The sequence below is a fragment of the Alexandromys fortis genome, unplaced genomic scaffold (genome assembly GCF_014885135.2).
Source record: "Alexandromys fortis isolate MF-2015 unplaced genomic scaffold, M_Fortis_MF-2015_v1.1 scaffold_72, whole genome shotgun sequence".
Classification (NCBI taxonomy): domain Eukaryota; kingdom Metazoa; phylum Chordata; class Mammalia; order Rodentia; family Cricetidae; genus Alexandromys; species Alexandromys fortis.
In genome coordinates, this window is record NW_026067969.1 from 5151260 (window position 1) to 5175165 (window position 23906).

At 48.1% G+C, this 23906-nt stretch overlaps 1 protein-coding gene across 3 annotated transcripts in view; it reads left to right on the plus strand.

Moving 5' to 3' along the window:
• Nucleotides 1–16133: 16133 nt before the first annotated feature.
• Rapgef1 (Rap guanine nucleotide exchange factor 1) overlaps nt 16134–23906 on the plus strand; it is a 119712-nt gene continuing 111939 nt past the window's right edge. Inside the window, exon 1 of one of the 3 annotated variants that reach the window (XM_050154946.1) lies at nt 16134–16448. In XM_050154946.1, coding sequence (XP_050010903.1) covers nt 16388–16448 — 61 coding nt within the window. In that variant the 5' untranslated portion in view covers nt 16134–16387. The remainder of the gene's footprint in view (nt 16449–23906) is intronic. The other 2 variants (XM_050154942.1, XM_050154944.1) reach the window with 2 other exon arrangements.

Here is a 23906-nt window from a genome sequence, read left to right on the forward strand (position 1 = left end):
AGAAAGAAAGAAAGAAAGAAAGAAAGAAAGAAAGAAAGAAAGAATAACCCAATCCCAACCTACTCACAAGTGAAACTGAAGGAAGCCAGTGCCCTGGCTTAAAGAAGAGCCCCCGTGCCTTCCCAAGCCCACCTCCCTCTGACACTGCTTTGCAGCTCTTTGACCAGAAGCTGTTTAGGTTAGAACTTGAGAACCAACTTTTGTCTCCCTAAAATGTGAGGATCGCAGAGTTTATTATTACAACGAGCAGCAAAAGGGAAGCTATGAATATCCTTGAAAGGCTTCTCCTGGGTGAAGATGGAAGGAAAGATTGTAGCTAAAGTAGGAGTGAGTGGTCTTTTTAAGTCTACGGCACCTGCTTTTTACTGCTGGGAAAGAAAAAAGGGGACTGGAGAGACAGCTCCGGGGTTCAAAGCACTGGCTGCTTTTCAGAGGACCTGGGTTCTGTTCCCAGCACCCACAGGGTGGCTCACAACCTTCTGTAACTCTAGCCACAGGTTATATAGCACCCTCTTCTGGCCCCCAAGGGCACTGCATGCACAAGATGCAGGCAAAACACCCACACTCATAGGAAGGATTCATGAAGGAAGGAGACAGACATACCAAGGGCTATGCTGACCGACTTGCTTTTTAGTTAGGTAAATAAAGAAAGCTGCTTTCCTTGTCTATACTACCTGGTTTGTAAAGGATATGAACTTTGCCCGATCTTTTGATTGACATCTCCCTATCTTGAACCCAGCGCCACAGGCAAGTGCTCTTTGTCCTAGCCTGGATATGCCTTTCTTAATGTAAAGTGTGGGTTAGTGGGATAGAGGTGGAAGTTAGAGCCAAGTCCCTATGGATGAGATGTTTCTAGAGGACAAAGGAGAAGGGGGAATAATGACATTCATTTTCACTCATGGTTCAGTTTCAGTCTCTGAGTCATGGAAACTGCCTCTAGTGAGGGCCCCTGGCCTCCTCACCACGAGGCAGAGAGATTTCAAGGACAATGTCCTCAGGCAGAAGGGACAATTGCATAAACAAAAAAGCAGGACAGAGGGCAAAGGCCGGGTACAGCCTTCTCTCCTCGGGGCCAGCCCACTAATCTTGCTCCCTGAGATCGTATGTCCATCCCTGAGAGCCTTGTGCTCTCAGTGGCTTTAGGAGAGCTTCACGCCCCTGCCCCCGCCCACCATCTCTGCTTCACAGATGTAACAGCGATGAAGGACAGCACCCATATTATGGCCATTTCCCAGAAGAGTGAGATGACTCTGGGCCCGCCAAGAGCCCTGCACAGGCTCCTCAGCCCCGAGAGGACTCAGGGCTCAAACTTGGCTCTTCTTTCAAGACTCTGAAACACTCCTCTGTCTCCACCCCAAATATACAACATAATCAAGTGGTATCATTCCAGATAGTTCTGTACTGCTCAGCTCTAATTTTCTCCTGTCTTCTGATCTGATTGATGGAGGACTAGATGCTCCCCCTACAAGGAACCCTGGCACTGGGCTTCCAGGGATTCTCTTCACATCCTCACAAACCTAGACACAGCTGAGAAGATAAAACAGAAGGCCAGCGGTGGTGGCGCACGCCTTTAATCCCAGCACTCGGGGAGACAGGCAGGCGGATCTCTGTGAGTTCGAGACCAGGCTGATCTACAAGAGCTAGTTCCAGGACAGGCTCCAAAGCCACAGAGAAACCCTGTCTCAAAAACAAACAAACAAACAAAAAAAGACAAAACAGAAGATTATTGAATCTACTGTGAAAAGAAAAAGGGAGGATATAGATATGACAAGATAAAAAGGTAGATTATTGAATCTATTTTGTAAAAGCAACTATTAGTTTTAAATGTTTTACATTGATTTGGACTTTTGTATATTGGTACAAATTTGACATTAATTTTGTTAGAACATATTGTACATACATTTCTAATCTTGTTCAAGGTATTGTACCTATAAAGCTCATTGAACAATGTAATGCAAATCTCTAGTCCTTGAAAATTATTATTACTAACTGTTTTGGATAATAAGGAAATGCAGGTCAGTGGTTAATCACCTAGTATAATTGAATTTGTAATCACATTAGGTATATTTTCAAGGTCAAACAAAGATATATTTTAGATAGACATCTTCAAACACCAGAGAGCTACAAATTTGGCATTTAAGATGTTTTAATAACCTAGGTTCTTCTTTTTTATGACAATGATACATGTCTATTCCTGGCAGCACCAACTACTTCAGAGAAGATAATGGGCATCGAAGAAACTCCACATGGAGTTTACTTTCTTTGTGGCAAAAGTAAGCCACTGGGCAAAAAAAAAGAGTCCCTGCCTCGACTGCTGTCCTAATTAGACAAGCAGCACACAAAATATCCTGCTTCATAGAAAAGTCTGTCTGATAGTCTAGGCCTGTAGGTTGAAGATGGATGCCCAGTGTTGCAGAGGAATTTTGGGTGACTGTCCAGGCAGTCATATGTTTCTGTTATTATTCACATTTTTTGAACGTTGCTTGCTCGAACTTCCTGCTTACTTACTTAATATTATTTCCTTCTTGGGTCTCTGAGGGAGTTGAAGATTAGATAGTTCTATGAAGCACAATTAATAAAAGCTCAGGGTCAGAAATTGGGGTTCAACCTGAAGATCTAAAAAGCAATACAGCCAGCCACTAGCTCTTACTTCAACCTCAGTCTGAAATGGCGATCCTGCCTCCCAGAATCTCAGAATGAGATTGTGTTTTGAGAGCTCTTTCCTCCCATTTTATAATTTTCTCTAGGGCTGGGATTAAAGGCGTGCACCACTAAGTTTCTATGGCAACTAGTGTGGCTACTGGGATTAAAGGTGTGTGTTACCATAACCTGGTCTGTAAGGCTGAGCAGTGGGGCTGTTTTACTCTCAGATCTTCAGGGAGTCTTTACTTATTAAAATGCATTTGAAATGTTACTACGGTTATAGCTATAGTTTATCAGATGCAGAAAGCAAGTTATGATAGAAAGTAAATTAGGTATAAGACTTTAGACTCACAAGATAGGATAGATATGAATTATTTTCTCTGAATTTGTCAAATGCAAATGAACTGGATATTGTTGATGTATTTATTGCCTGTATATATTGGATATTATCCTTGTATTTACTGTATATAATTTTTATATTAGTTATAGCCTTTTTATTTTAGACAAAAAAGAGGGATGTAGTGGCAATTCAATTGTATTTTAATAAATAAAGCTTGCCTGAAGATCTAAGAATAAAACAGGCCCACTGGTCAGCCTTACAGACCACATAATAGTAACACACACCTTTAATCCCAGTAGCCACACTAGTTGCCATAGAAACTGGATGGCGCATGCCTTTAATCCCAGCCCTAGAGAGGATTATAAAACAGGATGAGATAGCTCTCAGACAGTCTCATTCTGAGATTCCTGAGTCAGGATCAGACTGAGGTCAAGGTAAGAGCCAGTAGCTGGCTATTTTGCCTTTTGGATCTTCAGGTTGAACCCTAATTTCTCTTGCTGAGTTTTTATTAATTGTGCTTCACACAGTATAAGCATTCATCAACAAGTGATTTAAAGCTCGTAAATGCATTGGCATGAAAGATGTCCCATAGATACATTTGGTAAAAAGTATAAGCTAAGACTGCACTAGGCAGAATGCAGCTGCTGCCTCACAGACCTGGGTTGGACAGGCCCCTGGGAGTGGCTGTACTCTGGTCCAGGCAGTCACTTAGGATGCTCTGATCCACGCAGTCACTTAGGATGCTCTGGTCCAGGCAGTAACTCAGGATGCTCTGGTCCAGGCAGTCACTTAAGATGCTCTGATCCACACAGTCACTTAGGATGCTCTGGTCCAGGCAGTAACTCAGGATGCTCTGGTCCAGGCAGTCACTCGAGATGCCCATCTCCTTCTCCCTGCAACACATCATAGAAGCAGAAAGAAAATCGGAGTCGATTAGACAGTGGACCAGGCAAGGAAGGGGCGCTTGTAATTTTACCCACATTCTATTGTTATCCAGAATTTGGTGCCAGGCAGTGGTGGCACACACCTTTAATCCCAGCACTCGGGATGCAGAGGCAGGCAGATCTCTGTGAGTTCGAGGCCAGCCTGGTTGACAGAGTGAGTTCCAGGACAGGCTCCAAAGCTACAGAGAAATACTGTCTGAAAAAAAAACAAAACAAACAAACAAACAAAAAAGACAGAGACTACACCCAAGCACCAGGAGAAGTGAGGAGCACACAGTCAACCCACAGAATGGATCTGATGGGCATTTAACAGATCTCTGATGAAAAGCTGATGCGGACCATTGACGCCATTAATATCAAATGCCAGAAGTGTGTGCTTGGATTTTTAATAGAGAAAAATCTGGAAGGATGCTCAAGTGAGAGTTTCTACTTTTTGATTTATATACCTGTATGATTTTATGTCTTGATGAATGATGAGCACATATTTTCCATGAGATTTAGCAACTTAAAGATCAGTAGCCCAAGCCGGGCAGTGGTGGTGCATGCCTTTGATCCTAGCACTCAAAGAGACAGAGGCAGATCTCTGAGTTTGAGGCTAGCCTGGTCTACAGAGCAAGTTCTAGGACAGCCAAGGCTGCTTCAAAAATTCAAAAAAAAAAAAAAAAACCTAAAACAGAACAATAATCTGTAGCCCAGTATAGTGGCATCCACCTGTAGTCCCGGTGAGTGAGGGTTGTTTAATTTGAGGGGTTGAAGAGTTTGAGGTCAGCACAGGCAACAGACAACACTGGAGGTGGAGAGGGGAAGGAGGAGAGAGGAGGTAGGGAGACTTGTAAAAGTTAGTTTAGAATTCTAACTGCTCGCTAGGGGGCAGAAGAGACAAGTTCTCTGTGTGGTTTGCGGTCACCACACAGTTCCTTAACTGCTCCTGGGCCACCTGCGCTGTCCTAGGTCACTTGAGGAAGTCCCAGCCCCAGGCAGTCACATTGGCAGGCTTCAGTTGTGGCACCGCTTAAAAAGGACCCCCTTAGCCATTTTAAAGCTATTCGTCGGTATTTCCTACACTCTGCCGTACAAAGGTCTCGTCCATCTCCAGAGTTCTGACCCTCTGAAAGGTTCCTCCTTTACCCACCACCCCTCCCCTGACACTGTTTCAGACTCTCATTCTGAGCTCCCCAAGTAACTCATGAGCGTGGGATCCTACCTCCCTTGTCAATTTGTGACCAGCATTTCTTTTGTACAATGTCCTCAGTCAGGGTTTACCCATGTCACAATGTGTCAGAGCTTCCTCAGGCTGGGTATTTTGTATACATGTGTTTTCCTGACCACCCATCTGCCCTGGAGTGCTGTCCGGCTTCGACCTCCTAGCTACTGTGAACAGCACTGCTCTAAACACTTCTGCCAGGCTCTACTTTCTGTGTTTTGGAATAGATATCCGGAAGGAGACTGCTGTGGTCATTTGGTAGTTCTATTTTACTCATTTATTTAATTTAAACTTAATTTATTATTCTAATTGTGTATATGTAAGAGTCATGGGACAACTTCCAAAAGCCTCTCTCTCCTTCCATCATGGGCTTGGAGCACCAGGCTTGTTTGACTAGGTTTGGTTGACAAATGTCTCTCTCTGCAGCGTCAGATCATCCCTGTTTGCTGTTTGGTTGAGAGAGGTCTGACACTCACTGAGTAGACTGAGCTGGTATTGAACTTACAGCAATCCCCTTTCCTTCGTTCCTGGGCGTTGGAATTATAGGAATGCGGCACCACAGCTGGCTACTTTTACGTTTTTGGAGGAGCCTTCATACTGCTGTTGCCCACAGCAACTGGGCCCTAGGATTCTGTTTACTCCCCATTCTTGATAATACTCTTTATTTGTTGGGGAGTTTGCTAACAGCTACAGCCTAATGAAGATGCAGTGGGAGCTGCCTGTACTTCGACTCATTGTCCCCTGAGGATTCGCCATATTGTCTAACTTACTGTGTGCCTTCTCGGTCATTTGTAGACCTTTCCTCAGAGATGTTTATCTAAGTCCTTGCCCAGTGCAGCTATTCGTTTATCGCTCTAATTTATTTTTTAAAAACATTTTTTTATTTTTATTTATTATGTATACAGTGTTCTGTCTGCATATATGCCTACTCGCCAGAAGGGGGCACTAGAACTCATTACGGATGGTTGTGAGCCACCATGTGGCTTCTGGGAATTGAACTCAGGACCTCAGGAAGAGCAGTCAGTGTTCTTAACCTCTGGGCCATCTCTCCAGTCCCTCGATCTAATTTATTTAATTTACTTTTTGGTGGACTGAAGCCAAAGCTTTACCTAAGCATATAACTGACCACTACGCTACATTTCCAGGCCCCTTTGTCCGGTTTTTTTGGAGAGTGGCAGGTATCTGTTCTTCTGATGTGGTGGTAGAAGGGGAGTTTCAGTACTATTTTCTTCAAGATAATTCTTTGCCATATAAAACACTTGGCCTCTCTCTCCCATCCTGTTCATGCTAATAGTATCTGTGTGTGTGGTGAGATGCATGTGTGTATTTGCATGTAATGCAGGCACATGTGTGAAGACCGAAGGTTGTTGAAAGCTATCTTCCTCAACTGGCGTCCACCCCATTTTCAAATGTTTATTTATTTATTTTATTTTATTTTGCATGTATATGTATGCCGAAGTGTACGTATGTGTACCGTGTGCACGCCGGAGCCTTTGGGGGTCAGGAGAGTGTGATGGATTCCCTGGAACTGGAACTACAAACAGTTGTGAGCCACGATGTGGGGGTGCTGGGAACCAAACCCAAGTCTACAGCAAGAGAAGTAAGTGCTCTTAACCACTGAGCCATCTCTCCAGCCCCAGGCACCTTCGTATTTGAGACAGGGTCTCTCGCTGAACCTAGAGCTCATGGGTTCAGCTAGTCTGTCAGCAACAAGCTCTAAGGACCCTCCTGTCTCCACGTCCCCAGCATGGAGCTACAGAGACACATTCCCACGTCTGGCTTTTTATATAGCTACCAGAGATCCACACGCAGGCTCCTGTGCTTGCACGCCAAGCACTTCGCCCACTGAGCCCTCTCTCCAGCCTCTGCTGGTTCGTCTGTCAACTAGAGCCATGTGGGAAGAGGGAACCTCTGCTGAGAAACTGCCTCCCTCAGATTGGCCTGGGAGCAAGTCTGTGGAGCATTTTCATAACTGATGATTGATGTGAGAGGGCCCCGCCCACTGTGGGTGGCGCCACCTTGGGGAAGGCGGTCCTGGGTTGTACAAGAAAGCAGGCTGAGCAAGCTGTGGGGAAGAGCCTCTAAGAAGCACTTCTCCATGGTCTCTGCTTCAGCCTCTAGTCCTGCCTGGCTTCAGTGACGGACTATGATGTGGAAATATATACGCCAATAAACCAAGTTGTTTTTGGCTATTATTGCCAAATATTCCTTTACGCTGTGTGATGGTCTGTCACTGTGATTGGTTTCATAAAGTGCTGAATAACCTTATAGCTAGGCAGGAAGAGCTTAGGTGGGACTTCTGGGGACAGAGAGGTCTTACAGAAGAAGAAAGACAGAGTTGCCAACCAGACTTCTAGGAAACAGGATGAGCTGTTCAGATTAAAAGCAACCAAGCCATGTAAAAGAACGTAGATTTTAAAAGATGGGTTAATTTAAGTTATAAGAGTTAGTTAGAAACAAACCTAAGCTATAGGCTGAGCTTTCATAATTAGTAAGAAGTCTCCATGTCGTGATTTGAGGGCTGGCAGTCCAAGAAAACCTGCTGCGGGCCATGGTCTTTATCCCAGCAACAGGAAGCAAACTAAAACCCCCCAACAGTGTCTCTCCATACATACAGCTTCAACTGCTTCTCATGATGCACACTTTGTCTCTTGTTACCTGTGTCTTTTGGCATCACGTCAAAGAAACAATTGCCAAATCCAGTGCCATGAAGTACATGCCCTGTGTTTTCTTCTGCGAGTTCCATGCCTTGTATATTTGTATTTTGTGTCAGATAAGGGTCTGACTTCACGCTCTGTATGCGGCTCTCCAGTTTCCACCGGATCATGCTTTTATTCCCGTGTTCTCCCCCGCTCCACTTCCGCCTCATCCGTGCTGGGAATTAAACCCAGGATCTCATCATGCTAGCTGTTACGGTTAGTTTTAACTGCCAGCTTCACACAACCCGGAATCACCTACGAAGGGTCTCAAAAAGGGGTTGTCTAGGTCAAGCTGGCCTTCGGACGTGTCTGGAGCACACTGTATTGACGCTGCTGATTGATGTGGGGAAACTCAGCCTGCTGTGGGCAGTATTCTCTGGGTCCTGTACCAGACAAGAGTGGAGACGTGCGCTCTATAGTAGCTGTGCCTGCATCCTTTCCTTTCTCTACTCTTTTTGCTTTGTTTTGTTTTTGTTTTTTGAGACAGGGTTTGTCTGTGTAACAGTCCTGGCTGTTCTGAAACTCACTCTATAGACCAGACTGGCCTGGAACTCACTGAGATCAGCCTACCTCTGCCTCCTGAGTGCTGGGATTAAAGATGTGCACCACCACTGCCCAACCTCTCTCTACTCTTGACTGTGGGCATTATGTCGAGTTCTTGCCATCTCGACTTCCAGTGGATGATGGACCATCTTTTTGTTTGTTGGTTGTCAGAATAGCCCATCACAGAAGCAGAACTGAAAATAATGCTCCGGGCAGCACTCTACCACAGAGCTAGGCTTTCAGCCCTACCACCTCAAAACCAGTGCCTTGCTGTTTTGAGGAAACCTTTTGAACTCTCCTTTTCAGGATTGTTTTGGCTATGTGGGGTTAGCTACAGTTTGTTCCCCAGTTTCGAGTGTCGACAGTTTGGTTTTTAATGTAGCAGTTTTGAGACAAGGTACACTTTTAAGAGGTAGGGGTAGGCTGGAGAGATGGCTCAGAGGTTAAGAGCACTGACTACTCTTCCAGAGGTCCTGAGTTCAAGTCCTAGCAGCCACATGGTGGCTCACAACCATCTATGAGATCTGGTGCCCTCTTCTGGCCTGCAGATGTACATCAGGTAGAACACTGTATACATAATAAATAAAATCTTAAAAAAAAAAAAGAGGTAGGGGCTACTGGCTGGTAATCAGGTTTGGGGAGTGTCAGTGGGGAGGCGGAAGAGACTAATGCTCACTTTTCAGTCAGGGCTGGATTGCATCCTACAAACCTAGGCTGAACAGAGCAAGGCTGCCCACCTGTTCTGACTTCTGCTGTCTGACACCATCTGCCATGTTCAACCCAAGACCTTTGCCCAGCAGGGCTTCCTGAAGTTGGATCAGGAGCCAAAATAATCCTTCTAGGTTTGGGATGTAACTCAGTAGCAGAGTATTTACCTATCATGTATTATGAGATTCTGAGTTTGATGCCCAACACTACATAAACAAATGAGCAAACTAAACAAATAAATAATACAGATGAACTTTGTTACACTATAAAGTACCCAGACTCAGATGCTTTGCTATAGTAACGCAGAATAGACTTCCATAGTCATTTGAGCTTCTGGGTATGTCCCCTCCCTCCCTTCCTCCCTCTCCCTTTCTCCTCCTCCTCCTCCTCCTCCTCCTCCCCCCCCCCCCCCCCCCCCCCCCCCCCCCCCCCCCCCCTCCTCCTCCTCCTCCTCCTCCTCCTCCTCCTCCTCCTCCTCCTCCTCCTCCTCCTCTTCTTCTTCTTCTTCTTCTTCTTCTTCTTCTTCTTCTTTAATGCATCAGTGTTTTGCCTGAACGTATGTCTGTGTGAGGGTATCAGGTCCCCTGGAACTGGAGTTACAGACAATTGTGAGCCACCATATGGGTGCTGGGAATTGAACCCTGGGTCCTTCTAGAAGAGCAGTCAGTGCTCTTAACCACAGAGCCATCTCTCCAGCCTGTATTTATTGAGTGTATGCATTTGTGTGTGCATTAGAGGGTATTATGGACAGTTGTGAGCCCCAGACATGGGTACTGGGAACTGATAGCAAGAACTTCTGTCGTACTGATTTGGGAATTATGGGACCTCCAAGAGAACCTTGAACTCAGAGAGATCCTCCTGCTTCTGCCCACTGCGTGCTGGGATTAAAAGCACGTACTACCACACCCAGCTCCTGTCTGTGTCTCTGGTGCTGGGGGCCTTGGGGGAAGAGTCTGAGAACAAATAATAATGAAACTGAGGCTCCAAAGATGCTGGAGAGCCTGTGAAAAGGAGGGCAAGTGAGGCGGGCAACGGCACAAGCACAGCGAGCCCATGCAAACTTGGCCAAGACAACCTGTCAAGGGCCAAAAGCACGGTAAGTAATGACGCATGCTTCTAGCCAATCACAATACGCCAGCAGTGACCGCCAGTTTCAAAAGGACCAACCAGAAACGTTCCTGTAGCAGCTTAATTTCCCTAACCCTATAAACTCCCCCAACCTGTTTACAATAAAGAGTTTATGTACTGGAATCTCCCAGAGTCTGTGCCGTTGCCTCCATCTTCTCATCTTCTCTCATCCCCTGCCCCCCCCCCCCGGAAATGGGGACCACACACAGGCAGCAGCAATAAACCTGCAAAAATGACAACTGGCCCCTGACACGGACGGACCTTTTCCTTTTGCTTGCTTTTTCGGTCCTTCTTACCCTCTTTTGGCCATTTTTCTTGCTTGCTTGCTGCCCTGGCTGCCTGCAGTCCCAGTCCCAACTCTCCGCTGGTGTCTTAAGTTTGTCCCCTTCTGCTGTTTTAGGTGTGTTGACCTCTATTTTCATTTTCTAAGTCCTTGGTGCGCTGGGGCTTTCTGTCCTATCCCTACATTTTCTTTTCTTTCCCATTTGTCTTCCTAGTTAGGAACTCTCCATCATGACTCAGTCCATCCCAGTATCTCCACATAAGGGCTGAACACCCAGGAGAGAGAACCAATAAAGGACCCTCCGACAGGTCCTTTGCCCAGAAACACCGTGTGAGCATATGGTTGCAGCCTAACAAACTTCAGAAGTCCCTCACTATAAGAAGCACACTTGGTCTGTGGACACTACTTTCTCTTTCCCTTCCATCCTTGTCCTTGGGAGGACTCCCTCATGGACTGAGAGCAATGATGACTCTCGGCAGAGGCCGCTCTCGGGATTGTCTGAAGGCTCTCTTGGTTTACGGTGAATCCCAATCACTCTTCAGAATGTGGACTGTTGGGCTTCCTCTCCTAGTTTCTATAGGCAGAGGCTGCTCGTTCGTTTCCCAGCCACACAGACCCAAAATAATCACACAGAAACTATATTAATTACAATACTGTTTAGCAAATGGCTTAAGCATATTTCTAGCTAGCTCTTACACCTTAAATTAACCCATTCCTGTTATATTAGCTCATGGTTTACAGATAAGGTTCCTGGATGGAACAGTTACATGGCGTCTCCTTGACTTCTACTTTCTCTCTACATCTCTGTTTGGATTTTCCACCTGGCTTTACTCTGGTAAGCCACTGGCTGAAAGCAACTTCTTTATTAACCAATGGCAGTAAAACATATTCACAGCATATAGAGGGGAATCCCACATCAAGTCTCTCTTCTCAACTAATCCAGTTACGTGACCACCTATTAAAGAGCCATTAGGGTGGTGACTGGTCTCTTAATTCACGGAAAAAGCTTTGCCATTCGACTGTAGCTGAATCCCCTTTCCCTTTCGGGATTAGAATGTTCTCCTCAGACAGCTACTTCCACTAGCTTGGTCCTGGAGCTGAGCATGGGGACTGAGATGTGGTTGTTGCCGCTTACCCCATGTCTGCTGGCCGCTTTCTTCTTTGATGCCCCTCCTCACAGGCTCCTTCTGGGGCCCATCATGACTGGTGCCCCTTCCACAGAGAGGAAGTTTTACCTGATTTACCCTTGCCCAGTTGTATACATTTAACTAGAACTTGTACCACATGTGCCCCATCAGCCCCGCCGGGACCTCTGAATAAGGCAGGCGTGAACCCCAGAGGATTGGTTCCCAATACACTTTGGCAGACGGATCTCACTCATTATGCCCCCTTTGGCAAGCTTAAATATATACATGTAATCATTGACACCCATTCCTCTTTTGTGTATGCTTTGGCCCAAACAGGGGAGAAGGCCATACAAGCTATCAAGGCACTAAACACAGCCATTTTGGTTATGGGGGTACCCTGTGCAATAAAAACTGACAATGGTCCAGCGTATACCTCTCAAACCTTTAAGCACTTCTTACAAAACTGGAAAACCAAACACTCAGCAGGGATTCCCTATAATCCCCAAGGTCAGGATACTGTGGAAAGAATAAACCACCCCCTAATAAAAGGAGAGCTGGCCAAGGTCTCCTCACAAAATAAAAAGGATCCTTACCAAGCCTTGGTGGAAGTCCTCTTCAAAAAAATAATTTGTTGGCCTTTGACAAAGAGTGCCTTAGTCTTGCTATAAACACTGGGTTTCTCTCCCCACTCCCACTCCCACCAGTGAGATGGAGGGATCCCCTAACTAATGTCTGGTAACCACCTGCCACCCCGTTAACAAGAACACAGTGAGGTTATGCTTGTGTGTTTCCACAGAACCAAATCAAACCTATATGGGTGCCCAGTCAAGATATCTGGCCAGCCACGGACCAGAAAAACATCCCAGACAACTCCTCCTATGCTAATGCTACTATCCTACAAAAATTGAACTGCACGTATTCTGGGACCATTGTATTTCTCATATCCAGCTGTTTGTTGTTAGGGGACAAAGGAATTTGTTCATTTGGATGAGAGAACTCTGGGCTAATGATTTGATAAGCCCTAACAAAGTTTCCTACAGAAATCCTGCTCAGGTCAACAGGCTTGTATTTGGCAACTGGCCCCTCTCTGGAAATCATGCTTGCATAGACTTTAGACTCTTCCTATTCTTACAAGGTGGCAATTACCATAATGGAACCTTTAAGGGCAATAAATCATGTGAGGACTCTGTCCAAATATCACCAAAACCAAATTTTATTTTCAAAGGCTCACCTGCCTGTGTCAAGCTCCCCTTCTTCCTTACTATCCAGTACTAGTACAGCAGATTGTGTAAACTGCACAGCAGGCCTCTGCATGCTGATGCCTGCTGCAATCCTAAAGAAGCCTCTCGTGCAGTCCTGGTGTGTATTCCCACATTCTTATGGGTGTCTGTCACCAATATTATGCATTATCACAAGGTAGAGCTTTTAAGTCCCACTAGAATAAAGAAACACTTTGGAATAACTACAGCAATCACCACAGCCATCTTGCTTGCGGTAGCTGGAAGAGCAGTCACTACAGCCTCTCTTGTTCAAACAGGAGCCATGGCTAATGCCTTAAACACAGCCACAGAACAATCAGCTGCAGCACTCAGGACACAACAGTTAATTAATGCTCACTATTTGGTAAGGGGCAGTTGTGATCCTTGACTTCAGTCTCTTTGCTTAACTCCACATCAAATTTCTAACAGGTCCTTGGCCAGATAGCTGCTGAGAGATATCTTATTGGGACCATGGAGTCCAAAGTTTGTTAATCCTATTAACTCAACATGGGTTCATCCATTGGACTTATATACTACATTCTCTGACCAAGTATGGGATCACATAAAATCCCTGCTAGACCCCCTCTAAACTTATCGCATGGTGTCTTAGGGAGGGGTGGTAGTGGCTCTAACATTTCTGCTTAAGTATCTCCTACAGCTAAGATTCTGATAACAGCGGGTAAACAAGACAACGCTCCAGGTGTTAATGGCTGTGGACTGTGCTGGACCAAAACCTCCAAGGGAGGAGGTCCTCCTCAGCTAACACAAACACAGGAGGCCATTTAAAGGCCTAGTTCTCATAGTCTCCTCTTGCTTCTGACTTCTTGGGACCTCCCAGGGACCTAACCCTTCGAGGACTGAGAGTCAAAGACGAGTATGAGCCTGTCTAGCAGGCCAACCTAAGACAGGCACAGTCCAAAATGCTGGGGGGGGGGTCCCTGAGGTGGGGTTATGAAAATGCCTAATTCCCACTAGGTCACCCAATTTAAAAAAAAAAAAAGGGAGGGGGGTGAAATGAAGCAGGACAATAGAGCAAACACAAACAAGCACAAGCAAACTCACAATGAGTAAGCAAACTTGGCCAAGACAACCTGTCAGGGACCCAAAGCACGGTAACTAATGACACACACTCCTAGCTAATCACAACATGCCAGCAGTGACCGCCAGTTTCAAAAGGACCAACCAGAAGCATTGCTATAGCAGCTTAATTTCCCTAACCCCATAAAAACCCCCAACCTGTTTACAATAAAGAACTTCTGTATTGGAATCTCCCAGAGTCTAGGCTGTTGCCTTCTCACCACCTGCCCCCCAGGAAATGGGGTCTGCACAACAGGCAGCAGCAACAAGTCCGCAAAAACTACAGGCAAGAACATTCTAGGCAGCACGAGTAACACATAAGAGCAAGCTAAAGCAAAGAAGAGTGAGGCTTCAGCCATCGATTAGCTATGTCTTAACCCTCTGTATGCTCTACCGTGGCTATGAACACCTCAGACCCTGAGGAAGCCAGGTCTATGAGTCTGACTGGCATCAACACTTTACTCTTCCCCAATTCCTCATCTGATCTGTAGTAATTTATCATGCAGATTTGATTTAGTTCTCAGGAAACTTAAACTTGACTGTGTCTTTATTCACTCAGTTTGATTTTCTAGTTTGCTTCAGAATTTGGGTGGGCCTTGAAATATTGACTTTCTGAGCTCAGAAGCCTGGAAGACTAAGTACTTTGGGAGGGCTGGGAAGGCGGGCCCTGAGCTATGTACCAACTGCGGCTGCTGAAGCAGCTTCCAGAGGAGCTGAGCAGAGCCATTTGGGCCCTGGGCAGTCATTTGTCAACTTGAAAAAGGGAATGAATTTGTCAATCTTTGGCTTTGCCTTTGACCCCTAGAGAGCTTGGACTGATACTCTGAAAATGTGGATGCTGACAGTGGACAACTCCCAGTCACAGAGTCAGAGACCCATCAGAGGGTGGGGAGACAGAAACAGAACTGGTTGGTGGTATCTGTCACTTTCTCCTTCTTCCTGCACACCCCTCAAAATTGTCACCACCACTAGCTGCCATATCTAGAGGGCAAGATGGTCTGGTTGTTCTCCTTCTGCCATGTGGGTCTGACTGGACTCAGGTGGCCAGGCTTGGCAGCCAGGTGCCTTTACTAGCTGAGCTACCTCAGATGGTCCCTAGCTTAGCGCTCTCTCTCTCTCTCTCTCTCTCTCTCTCTCTCTCTCTCTCTCTCTCTCTCTGTGCATGAGATGCTAATAGGAATCCCATCTTAGTCAAAAACAGAGCAAATTTCCCTGTATCCAAACATGCTCTTGAGTTACTAAACGCATTGGGCACTAGTACTTAATGATATGGTTGGACTGTCCCACTCAGCTGTGGGCTCTTTTGGAGGGGGAAAAGTCCATTGTGTTTGTCTTGGGAAGGTATGACATAGTGTGTAACTTTAGAAGGCTCTTTGAATCCTTAAAGAAGAACTGTAAATGAACTCTAGTAAGCGTACTAGAAAAGACTGCTTCCTAAGCTTTATGTTCCCACGGAGTGTTGCTTGAGCCAAGCAAATCAGGTTTGCTGTGTGCCTCCAGGTTTGGGCCTTGCCTTGGCTTAGAGGATCAGGGCTCACATCTGGCTTAGGGTCTGCCTTTCAGTGGCCTCTGAGTCTCAATCTGTGTGTGTGTGTGTGTGTGTGTGTGTGTGTGTGTGTGTGTGTATGTGTGTGTGGAGGGGGGTCCCAAGTATTGGCTTTGACTGGGGGTGAATGGAGGCCTCGTATCAAGCATATGGATTGAAGAGGGGAGGGGTGGCAGAGGGGGTATCATTCCCTGGAGGAGTCTGGGCTGGTGGGAGGAGCTCACTCCCAGGCTCACTTCAGGCTCACTCCCAGACCTTTGTGTGCAGGCCCCTTGTGTCTTCAGTGACGAAGCTTTTGAGTCTCAGCTAAGATCAATTCCACTGTGGAGCCTTGGGTCAGCAGCGGATGCTGGACTTGGGTGATAGACATGGGGAGTCAGTCCACAACTTGAGATGGAAAAGTCTGGGATAGCAGAAAGTTCTGCATCTCCCATGAGGGAAGATGTGAAAGTCCTGAGTTTGGGGGCTTGATCTCTCCCTGTGAGAAGGTGGGGTTCATGCTGGTCTGTGCTGGGGACGACTCCAGGCCGGCAGAGGGTGCTGCGTCTCTCGCCAGGCTTATTTCGGCTCCGGGCCAGCAGGGGGCGCTGTGGCGCGGGCGGCGGGCTTCCGGCAGGTGGCGCCGTGGCCGCGGGGCCCAGGCCGGCGGGCGGGCGGCGGCGCGGCGCTGCGGCCGGCGGCTCGCTGCCCCGGAGCGGCGGCTGCGCGGGAGGTGGAGTGGCGGAGCGGCTGGCCCTGTGCAGGCTGGAGCGCGGTCGGCGAGCGCACTGGCCGCGGCCGCGCGGAGCCCGCCATGCCGGCGCGAGTGTGAGGCGCGGCGAGCAGCGGCCCAGGAGAGCGGCGGACGCCCCGGCCTGTTGCCCCGCTGCGGCCCCGCCGGGGCCTGATGAGCAGCGGCCTCGGCCTCCGGCGCAGCCCGGAAATGTCCGGCAAGATCGAGAAAGCAGGTGAGGCGGACGGGCGGACGGGCGGACGGGCGGGCGGGCGGGCGGGCGGGCGGCGCGCCTCCTGGCCTCGTGCGCTGGATCCCCCGGCCCGGGCCCCAGCCTGGCAGTGACGCCGCGAGGGCCATCTTTGAACCGGGCCTGTCCGGCGCTGGGGGCCCGCGGTGCTAGCGGGATCCTAGGGGGGGGGCAACTGAAGGGCCCCGTAGTCCTGTTCCCTGGAACCTCACACAATGGCTGGAGCCCGGGACCCGGAGGAGGCAGGGCCAGACCACATGCAGAAGGGCAGGGAGCTCCAGAGGTGATCGGCATCCCAGTTATAAAATGTGTCACTCCCAATGAACCTCGAGTTTAATAACCACAAGTGTCCACTACGGTGGCTTCAAAAGGAAAGCAAGCTGGGGTGTGTTGGAGCGATGATTCAGGGCGCAGCCAAATTGTCCTCCGATATCCTGCCTTGCTCAGCAAAGCAGAGCAAGTGGGAGCTGCTGGGGTTGGGGGAGAGGGTATATGCGATCTTGATGCAAAGCTCATTTCTTTGTGTGTTCCTGGAAATCTTGGGGAGTCGCCTCCTAGTTTCCCCGGCTTGCATATTCTGAAGGGAGTTAGACACTCCCGCGAGTCAATTACTGTTGTGCATATGGGGCCCAGAGCTTAATTAGCCGTCAAGCAGGGACTCCTTATAGGGGAGGGCAGATTCTTGGCTGGTAGGTGAAGTGGGCAGTGGTCCAGGCCCCGTGTTGGGGGTTGTCACAGTGGGAATACCCAGTTAACCTGGAAACTCCTTCAAGAAGGAGGACGTGTACGAAGCTGAAAAGGTGTTCGGCAGCACTAGCTTTTGGAAGTTGCGGTTTCACAGGTGGACGTGGAGATGTTTGGCTAGGATGCATATTAGCAGTGGACCAGCCAGCAGGGAATGTAACTTTTTGCAGCCCTGGGTTTACACATAGGAAGAAACGTCTTTATTGAATATCTGCTGTGTGTCTTCGCTCTGTGTATGTTTCCTTGCTCGTGTTGTTTATTAAAAATACTTGAAGAGTGCCCGCGAGAACACGGTGTCTATTTTGAGGACTTACAGGGAGGGCTCAGCCAAGTTTTGTAGCCCGCCCAGCAAGGGTGTTGCCACCTGCCCCCTGACAGAAACAGGGTACCATTCTCATGGCTGGACTTTGTTTTCAGGTGCTGTCTCGGGGGTGTTTTGCTCCATGTCCTCCAGCCCTTGGGCCTTGTCTAGTGACTATGAGTCGCTTTCCTGCATACGTGCTGCTCTGGAAATATCTCTGGTCCATCTGTGCGGCAGTGCTTAGGAACTCCTAGTGTCGCATCTGAATGGCACTGTTGGGAAACTTGGATAATTTATTTAAAAATAGCATAAACGGACTAGGGAGATGGCTCAGCAGTTAAGAGCACTTGTTGCTCTCGAGCACCCAGGTTCAGTTTCCTGCACCCACGTGGCAGCTTTCAGGGGACCTGGTGCTCTCTCTCCTAACCTCCGTGGGCACCAGGCGCCTGTGCAGTGCACAGGCAAACATTTATGTATATAAAATACATCTAAAATATATTATAAATAGCATTGGCTGAGTTTTCTTTATTAGAATAGTGTATGTTCATTATGGAAAACTTGGACGCGTAAACACGATGAAATGAGCTGTCAACTCAAAGACTCCTTTCACAGTTGAGACTAACATGGCCTTCTCCCGATTCTCCACCCCAGTCCCTTTCCACAGAGGTCATGCTGGGGCTTTCTCTGGGCACTGCTTTCTGCTAGGGGCTGTGGCAGTGCCCACTTCTAAGGAGCTTATCTGGGAGCTGGTAGTACTAGTACCTAGGCTGCCAAGACCCATGAATGTTCTGCACAGGACCTGGTTGTGGGAGGTGCTGAATGGCACTGTTAACTAGGTGTTCTCTCTCTCTCTCTCTCTCTCTCTCTCTCTCTCTCTCTCTCTCTCTCTCTCTCGTTTTTCCAGACAGGGTTTCTCTGTGTAGCCCTGACCATTCTGGACTTTCTCTGTATACCAGGCTGGCCTTGAATTCACAGAGACCCACCTGCCTCTGCCTCCCTACTGCTGGGATTAGAAGCATGCGCCACCACTTGGTTTATGCGCTTTTAATGGAGGGAGAGGTGACCCGAAGAGGGCTGCAGTAAGGACGAGAGGAAGATGCATTTGTGGAGAAGCAGCTAGGGCTGAGAGAGTGCTGTGGTTGGCCAATGCTGGCGCTCCTCTGGATGCTGAGGACCGCAGATGAGATGACAGAAGGTGAACGCTCTTGCATAGGTCTTTTGCTGTGGTCCAGAAAGATTGGGGTATACCAGAATGAGGGTTCACCCTCTTGGAGCTTCTGTGGGCCATCCTAGGTGAACTCGGTGTGCGTTCTTCCAGATTTCCTGTTTGGTTTCTGGTAGGCTTTGCTGGGTGGGCCTGCTGTTAACATGAGGGATGGTGCGACTGGAAGGAGAGGCCTTTTTTCAGCCAGGTCTGCTCTCTGGGAATTATGAAACCCACACCCAGTAAACATTTGTTACTGTTGTCTGTGCTTCAAAGCAAGAGAAGTGTTTTTGAAATATGCTTGTGGTCTCATCTCTGAAAACAGTACTGCTGTTTTTGCTTCTCAGGGTTTGTGAAGGGGGTTGGGGTGGAGTTTAGGGGTTTTTGAGTGAGCAGAAATCTTACACCCCTATCCCGGTCTTTCTGGTCAGTTTGCCCTCCCTGTTTGTAGCCCCTGTCTGTGCTGATCATTAGTGGTCACACCACTTTATGGGGGCATAAGAAGGCAGCCTTAGTGTTCTTCTCTAAGCCCGAGTCAGATCAGGACAGTCTGAGATGATGGGATCTTGCTGGGCTGTCAGTTAGGAGGAACAAGAGGAAGGCTGGGTAAGGCGTGCCCCTTCTGGGTATACTGTGATCAGGTGCTGGGCAGTTCTCTAGGAGACTACTGCGAGATGGGTATTGCTGCTTTGAGTTTGCAAGGTGAGATTTGGGGTTGGGCAGAGACACTTTGGGGCAAATGTTAATGTGGTTCTAGTTGGACAAGCAAGTATGGTGATTCTTCTTGTCCATGTCCCCTCCTACAAAGGCACGAGTGAGTTGATGCCCTCAGATGTCTGGAACTTAATGCCAGACTAACAGTAGTCAGCTGCTTTAGCCCACTGGTCCATGTGTATGCCCAAGGAAGGAAAAGAGCTGTTGGTCAATGCTAAAAAACCAGGAAGTCACTAAAAAATCTCTGGTACCCATATGTGGGAAATAGGTGGTAGGTGTCTCCCTGGCGTCCCTGCCCCTTCCCATGCCATGTCACTGAGCCCCCTTGCCCACTTGGACTGTTGACATTTTCGTTTCTGACTCGCAGAGATGATTCATGTCTGTTTGCTTGTGTTCTGGACTTTGACTCTTGCCCCATTCCTTCATTGATTGGCTCCTCCATTCCTTCATCCAGCACTGATGAGCACCTGCTCTGCTGGGTGCTGTATGTAGCTCTGAGGACTGGTACCCACCATGAGGACGCCATTAGCCTGTGTCCAGTGTGTTAGCCTGGGAGTCTACAAAATTGGACTGGTGATAGTGGTGACTGTAAACTCTTGCTACAACAATGGAGATTTCAAGGACCTTGCCGATTTCAACTGGGTGAAGCTGAGTGGCGGGAAATGGCCTGCCTGGTCTCTGTGCTAGAGGAGTAAGTAGGCCTTCAGGCAGCCCTACTCCTGCCTGTCCCATTCTGCCCTGGCCCATTCCTTCAGAGTTGATGACCACCTAGTTCCTGGGCCCTGGGTCCTTGGAATAGAAATGGACCCTTGCCCCTCCTTGACCTGCTAACCATAGTCTGCCGACGAACTTCATTTATTAAATTATCTGGCCAGTGCTGCCACCTGCGGCAAAGTTTATTGGGATGATGGAATTGCCACAGCTCCCCCAACACACTGGTGCATTGACAGAATAAACATGGGTCTCAAAGTCCATGTCCTGTGCTTTTCAAATGTTCGCGGGTAGTTTTGTCACAAGTGGAAGGAGATTTACAGTGGAACTTACTATGTATCTTCTCAGAAGAGATACTGAGAGTCAGGTCTGTACACTTTCTGTGGCCTGAGGCCTTTAGGTGGGCAGTCACTGGACAGGGCCTTCTAACCACTCAGCGTGCACTTCCCTTTCCCCCAAGTTGGAATCTTTGTGGTCACAACGCTTTCAATGACACAAATGTTGAAGCTCCGTGAATGTTGAAGCTCAGTGTTCCTTTGTTGACCTGCCAGTTCAACACTTTGTGTGCCTCATTGGCAGCCACCTGTGATGTGGGACGAAGTCTGGGAGCCCTCTGGAACATGGCCTTGCAAAGGGGGTAGGCCAGTGGTAATAGCAAATCAGACTGTGAGGGTAGTTATCCCCGGGTTGCACCTGTGGGTAGCAGAGGCCTGGGGGATTTTGGTTTCTGCCCAAGATCACAGTCTAGGGAAGTGAAATGGGGAACTGATCTCTTTCTGTCTGTACAAAGACACTGCAGATGCCTGGAGTTGTGAGGGACAGGACATACGGCAGTGTCTGTCTGCCCCAATTTTAGTTTATGTGTCTACATTTCTCTTCTGATCTTGGCGGGGAGAAAATGCCCCAAACTACCAAGTTAATTAACATAGACCCAGCTTGGCCTTACGACTGCTTATGATTTTTGTATTGCTAATAACATTAGCAGCCTATAGAGAGGTAAGAGATAAGCCAGCCACAGCAAACCCGAATGTTTCCTGATCTGTGCAGCTGTTGGCAGGGGTGGTTTGAATGGGATTCCTTAGACTCGGAAAGATGACTCACATATGAGCTTGCAGAAAAATCATTTCCCAAATTAGCCCAGATTGCAGCTTACTCTTAGTGCAGGCTGGATCTTACCTCAGTCCAGCCAGTGTGTTGCTTGTTGCCATAGTAAGATGACACAGTGGAAAAAGGAGAGGCCTGGCTGGCCACAGTGCCTGCCACACCCACGTGACCTCCACCCCCTGCCTTGCTGCGGGGACAGGTGTTCCTCTGACGGTCACCCACCACACCCCAAAGGCTGTGTTATGAGTAAATAAACACAGCCCACAGCCTGTGAATTAGAAGAGATCTGTCATCTGCTGGACCTGTCATTTGCTTGGTCCTTCGTTTGAGATCATGTGTCCTCAGGTGGTTCTTTCCCTTCTCGGGGATCTCACTTTCTCCATCAGTGCTGGAAGGATTGGGACTGAAATTAGTGTCTTCCTGAGTGCTAAGACAGGAGGTGGCTGGGGATGTAGCTCAGTGGCAGAGGGCAGTGTCTGGTCTAGCCGGCACAAGATTTTGATTTGATCCCAGCAATAGAAAACAAAAGAAAACATTAACTAACAAGTAGTGTGGAAGCTGCCTTGTGTTCAACTCCTCCTGCCCGAGGCTCCTCTGAGGTCCCTCCACCAACAGTGTGAAAACCCACTTCCTGGATGGCCTCACAGCTTCCTCCACCAAGCTGACCCCCTCAGGGTGCCTATGCTTTCTCTTCCCTAGCAGGTAGTAATTCTGGGGTAAGGCAGCACACAAACACTTGAGTGGATCGGTGGTGCTGTTGAACTCATTCAGAATCCAGAGCCCAGTTTCCTGTCTGAGGATGTTTAACTGTTAACTAGTTTCCCAGCTCCTGGGAGGGGGTGCCTGTCCACCACTGGGTGGTTGCTAGTCAGCTTAGCACACAGTAGGTACTCAGCCATACTTATTCAAAGAATGACAGCCGGGGTGTGGCTAGGTGGTAAAGCACTTGCCTAACAGGCACAAGGCATCAGTTCAGCTCTGCTCAGATCAGAGCGGAAGGTGAAAAAGAATATGTAAACTTCGTCAGTGTCATCACAGAATGAGTTTAGGCTTCGGCTTTCCTTGTCTTTAATCCTCACTGGGGATCAAACTAAAGCCTTCCACATGCTAGGCAAGTGCTGTCCCACTGAGCCACATCCTAGCCCTGACTAACTTTAGATACACTTCTCCTGGCTTTTGATTGCTTGCTATCCAGGTTGTTTCTTGGTGAGTTGATAGGACTTCTCTGACGAGGGGCGTCCAGTGGATCCCCGGGGTTCTGTGTTAACATGTACATCTGTCAGTGTGTTTATTTCTAAAAGTTAATGCTACAACTAGATTTCCAGGCTGCTGGGGAGGTGGAGGCAAGAGGATAGAAAATTCCTAGGCCAGCCTGGACTGCAGAGTGACACCTTGCTTCAGAGAACCTTAAAAACAAAGACAAAAACACTCAACAAATTCCCAAGCCTCATGTGGTGGTAGGTCTGTATCCCTGGTCGTAGGGAGACCTAGAAAGAGGGTCTGTTGAACCTAGGAGACTAGTCTAGGCAGCACAGTGAGACTTGATGGAGAACCAGCCAAGGGAGAAGAGCTGAGTGTAGCTCAGCACTGGAGTATATGCTTGCATCACAGGACTCTAGTCAGGGTTGGAAAGGTGACTCAGAAGTAAAGAGCTCTGGTTGCTCTTGCAGCCGACTCATGATGGTTCACACCTGGAACTCCAGTTCCAGAGGATCTGATACCCTCCTGGTCTCAGGCACAGCATACACATGATGCGCAGACATACAAACATATGCAAAGCACCCGTATACATAGGGGAAAATAAAGAAGTCTTTAAAAAAAAAACAAAAATAAGACCCTGGATTCAAGTCCCACATTGTGAAAGGAAGAGCAGATTCTCAGTGGTAGGCCAGGGTGAGGCAGAGCCCCACTTAGCTCTACAGACTGCTACTTGCCAGCATGCACTCATGCAAGTCCCCATTTTAGTCCCTGCTTGCTTTGCAGTGGAGCAAAGAACTCTTGACTAGTGCTCACCCTTCATAGAGCAGTCACTGTGCTAGCGTGTACCCCGCAGTGGGGCTGCCAACCCTGCCAGGGTAGTAACCATAGCAAGCCCCTTGCAGGCGTCCTACTTGATGCTTGCTAAGCTTTTCAGTGGCTCTTGGAACATTCTTTAGCATTTCCTGGTTCTACTCATGGGTGGCTGGAGGTACCTGCTGTCATGGGGCCTGAGTGTGTTGTGTCAGCTGAGATGCAGTGGGAGGCTGGCCTGGGTGGCCTAGAGATCTTGGGTCTATGGTGGCAAGTCCTCTTTTTACGTCTTTTCTTCTTGCCTGGTACATGATCCAGAGTCCTTCGTGCTGCCTACTAAATACATTCCTGCCCCTGTAGCTGGCTAGCCCACTGCACCAATTGGCCCTGCCTACCAGAATCAGTCACTTCACTACAAAGTAAGTTTCATGTCAAACCTGCTTTGAAAGTATAGAAATGAGGCCTGCTGACCAAGAACTAGTGCCTGCTTCAGTAGTTTACATTATAGATTAAAAAATAGTGTGTGTGTGTGTGTGTGTGTGTGTGTACCTGAACACATGTATGTGCACCATATGCATACATGAGCCTATGGAGACAGAAGAGGATGTCTGATCTGGAACTGGTTGTGAGCATCCATGTGGGTGCTGGGAACTGA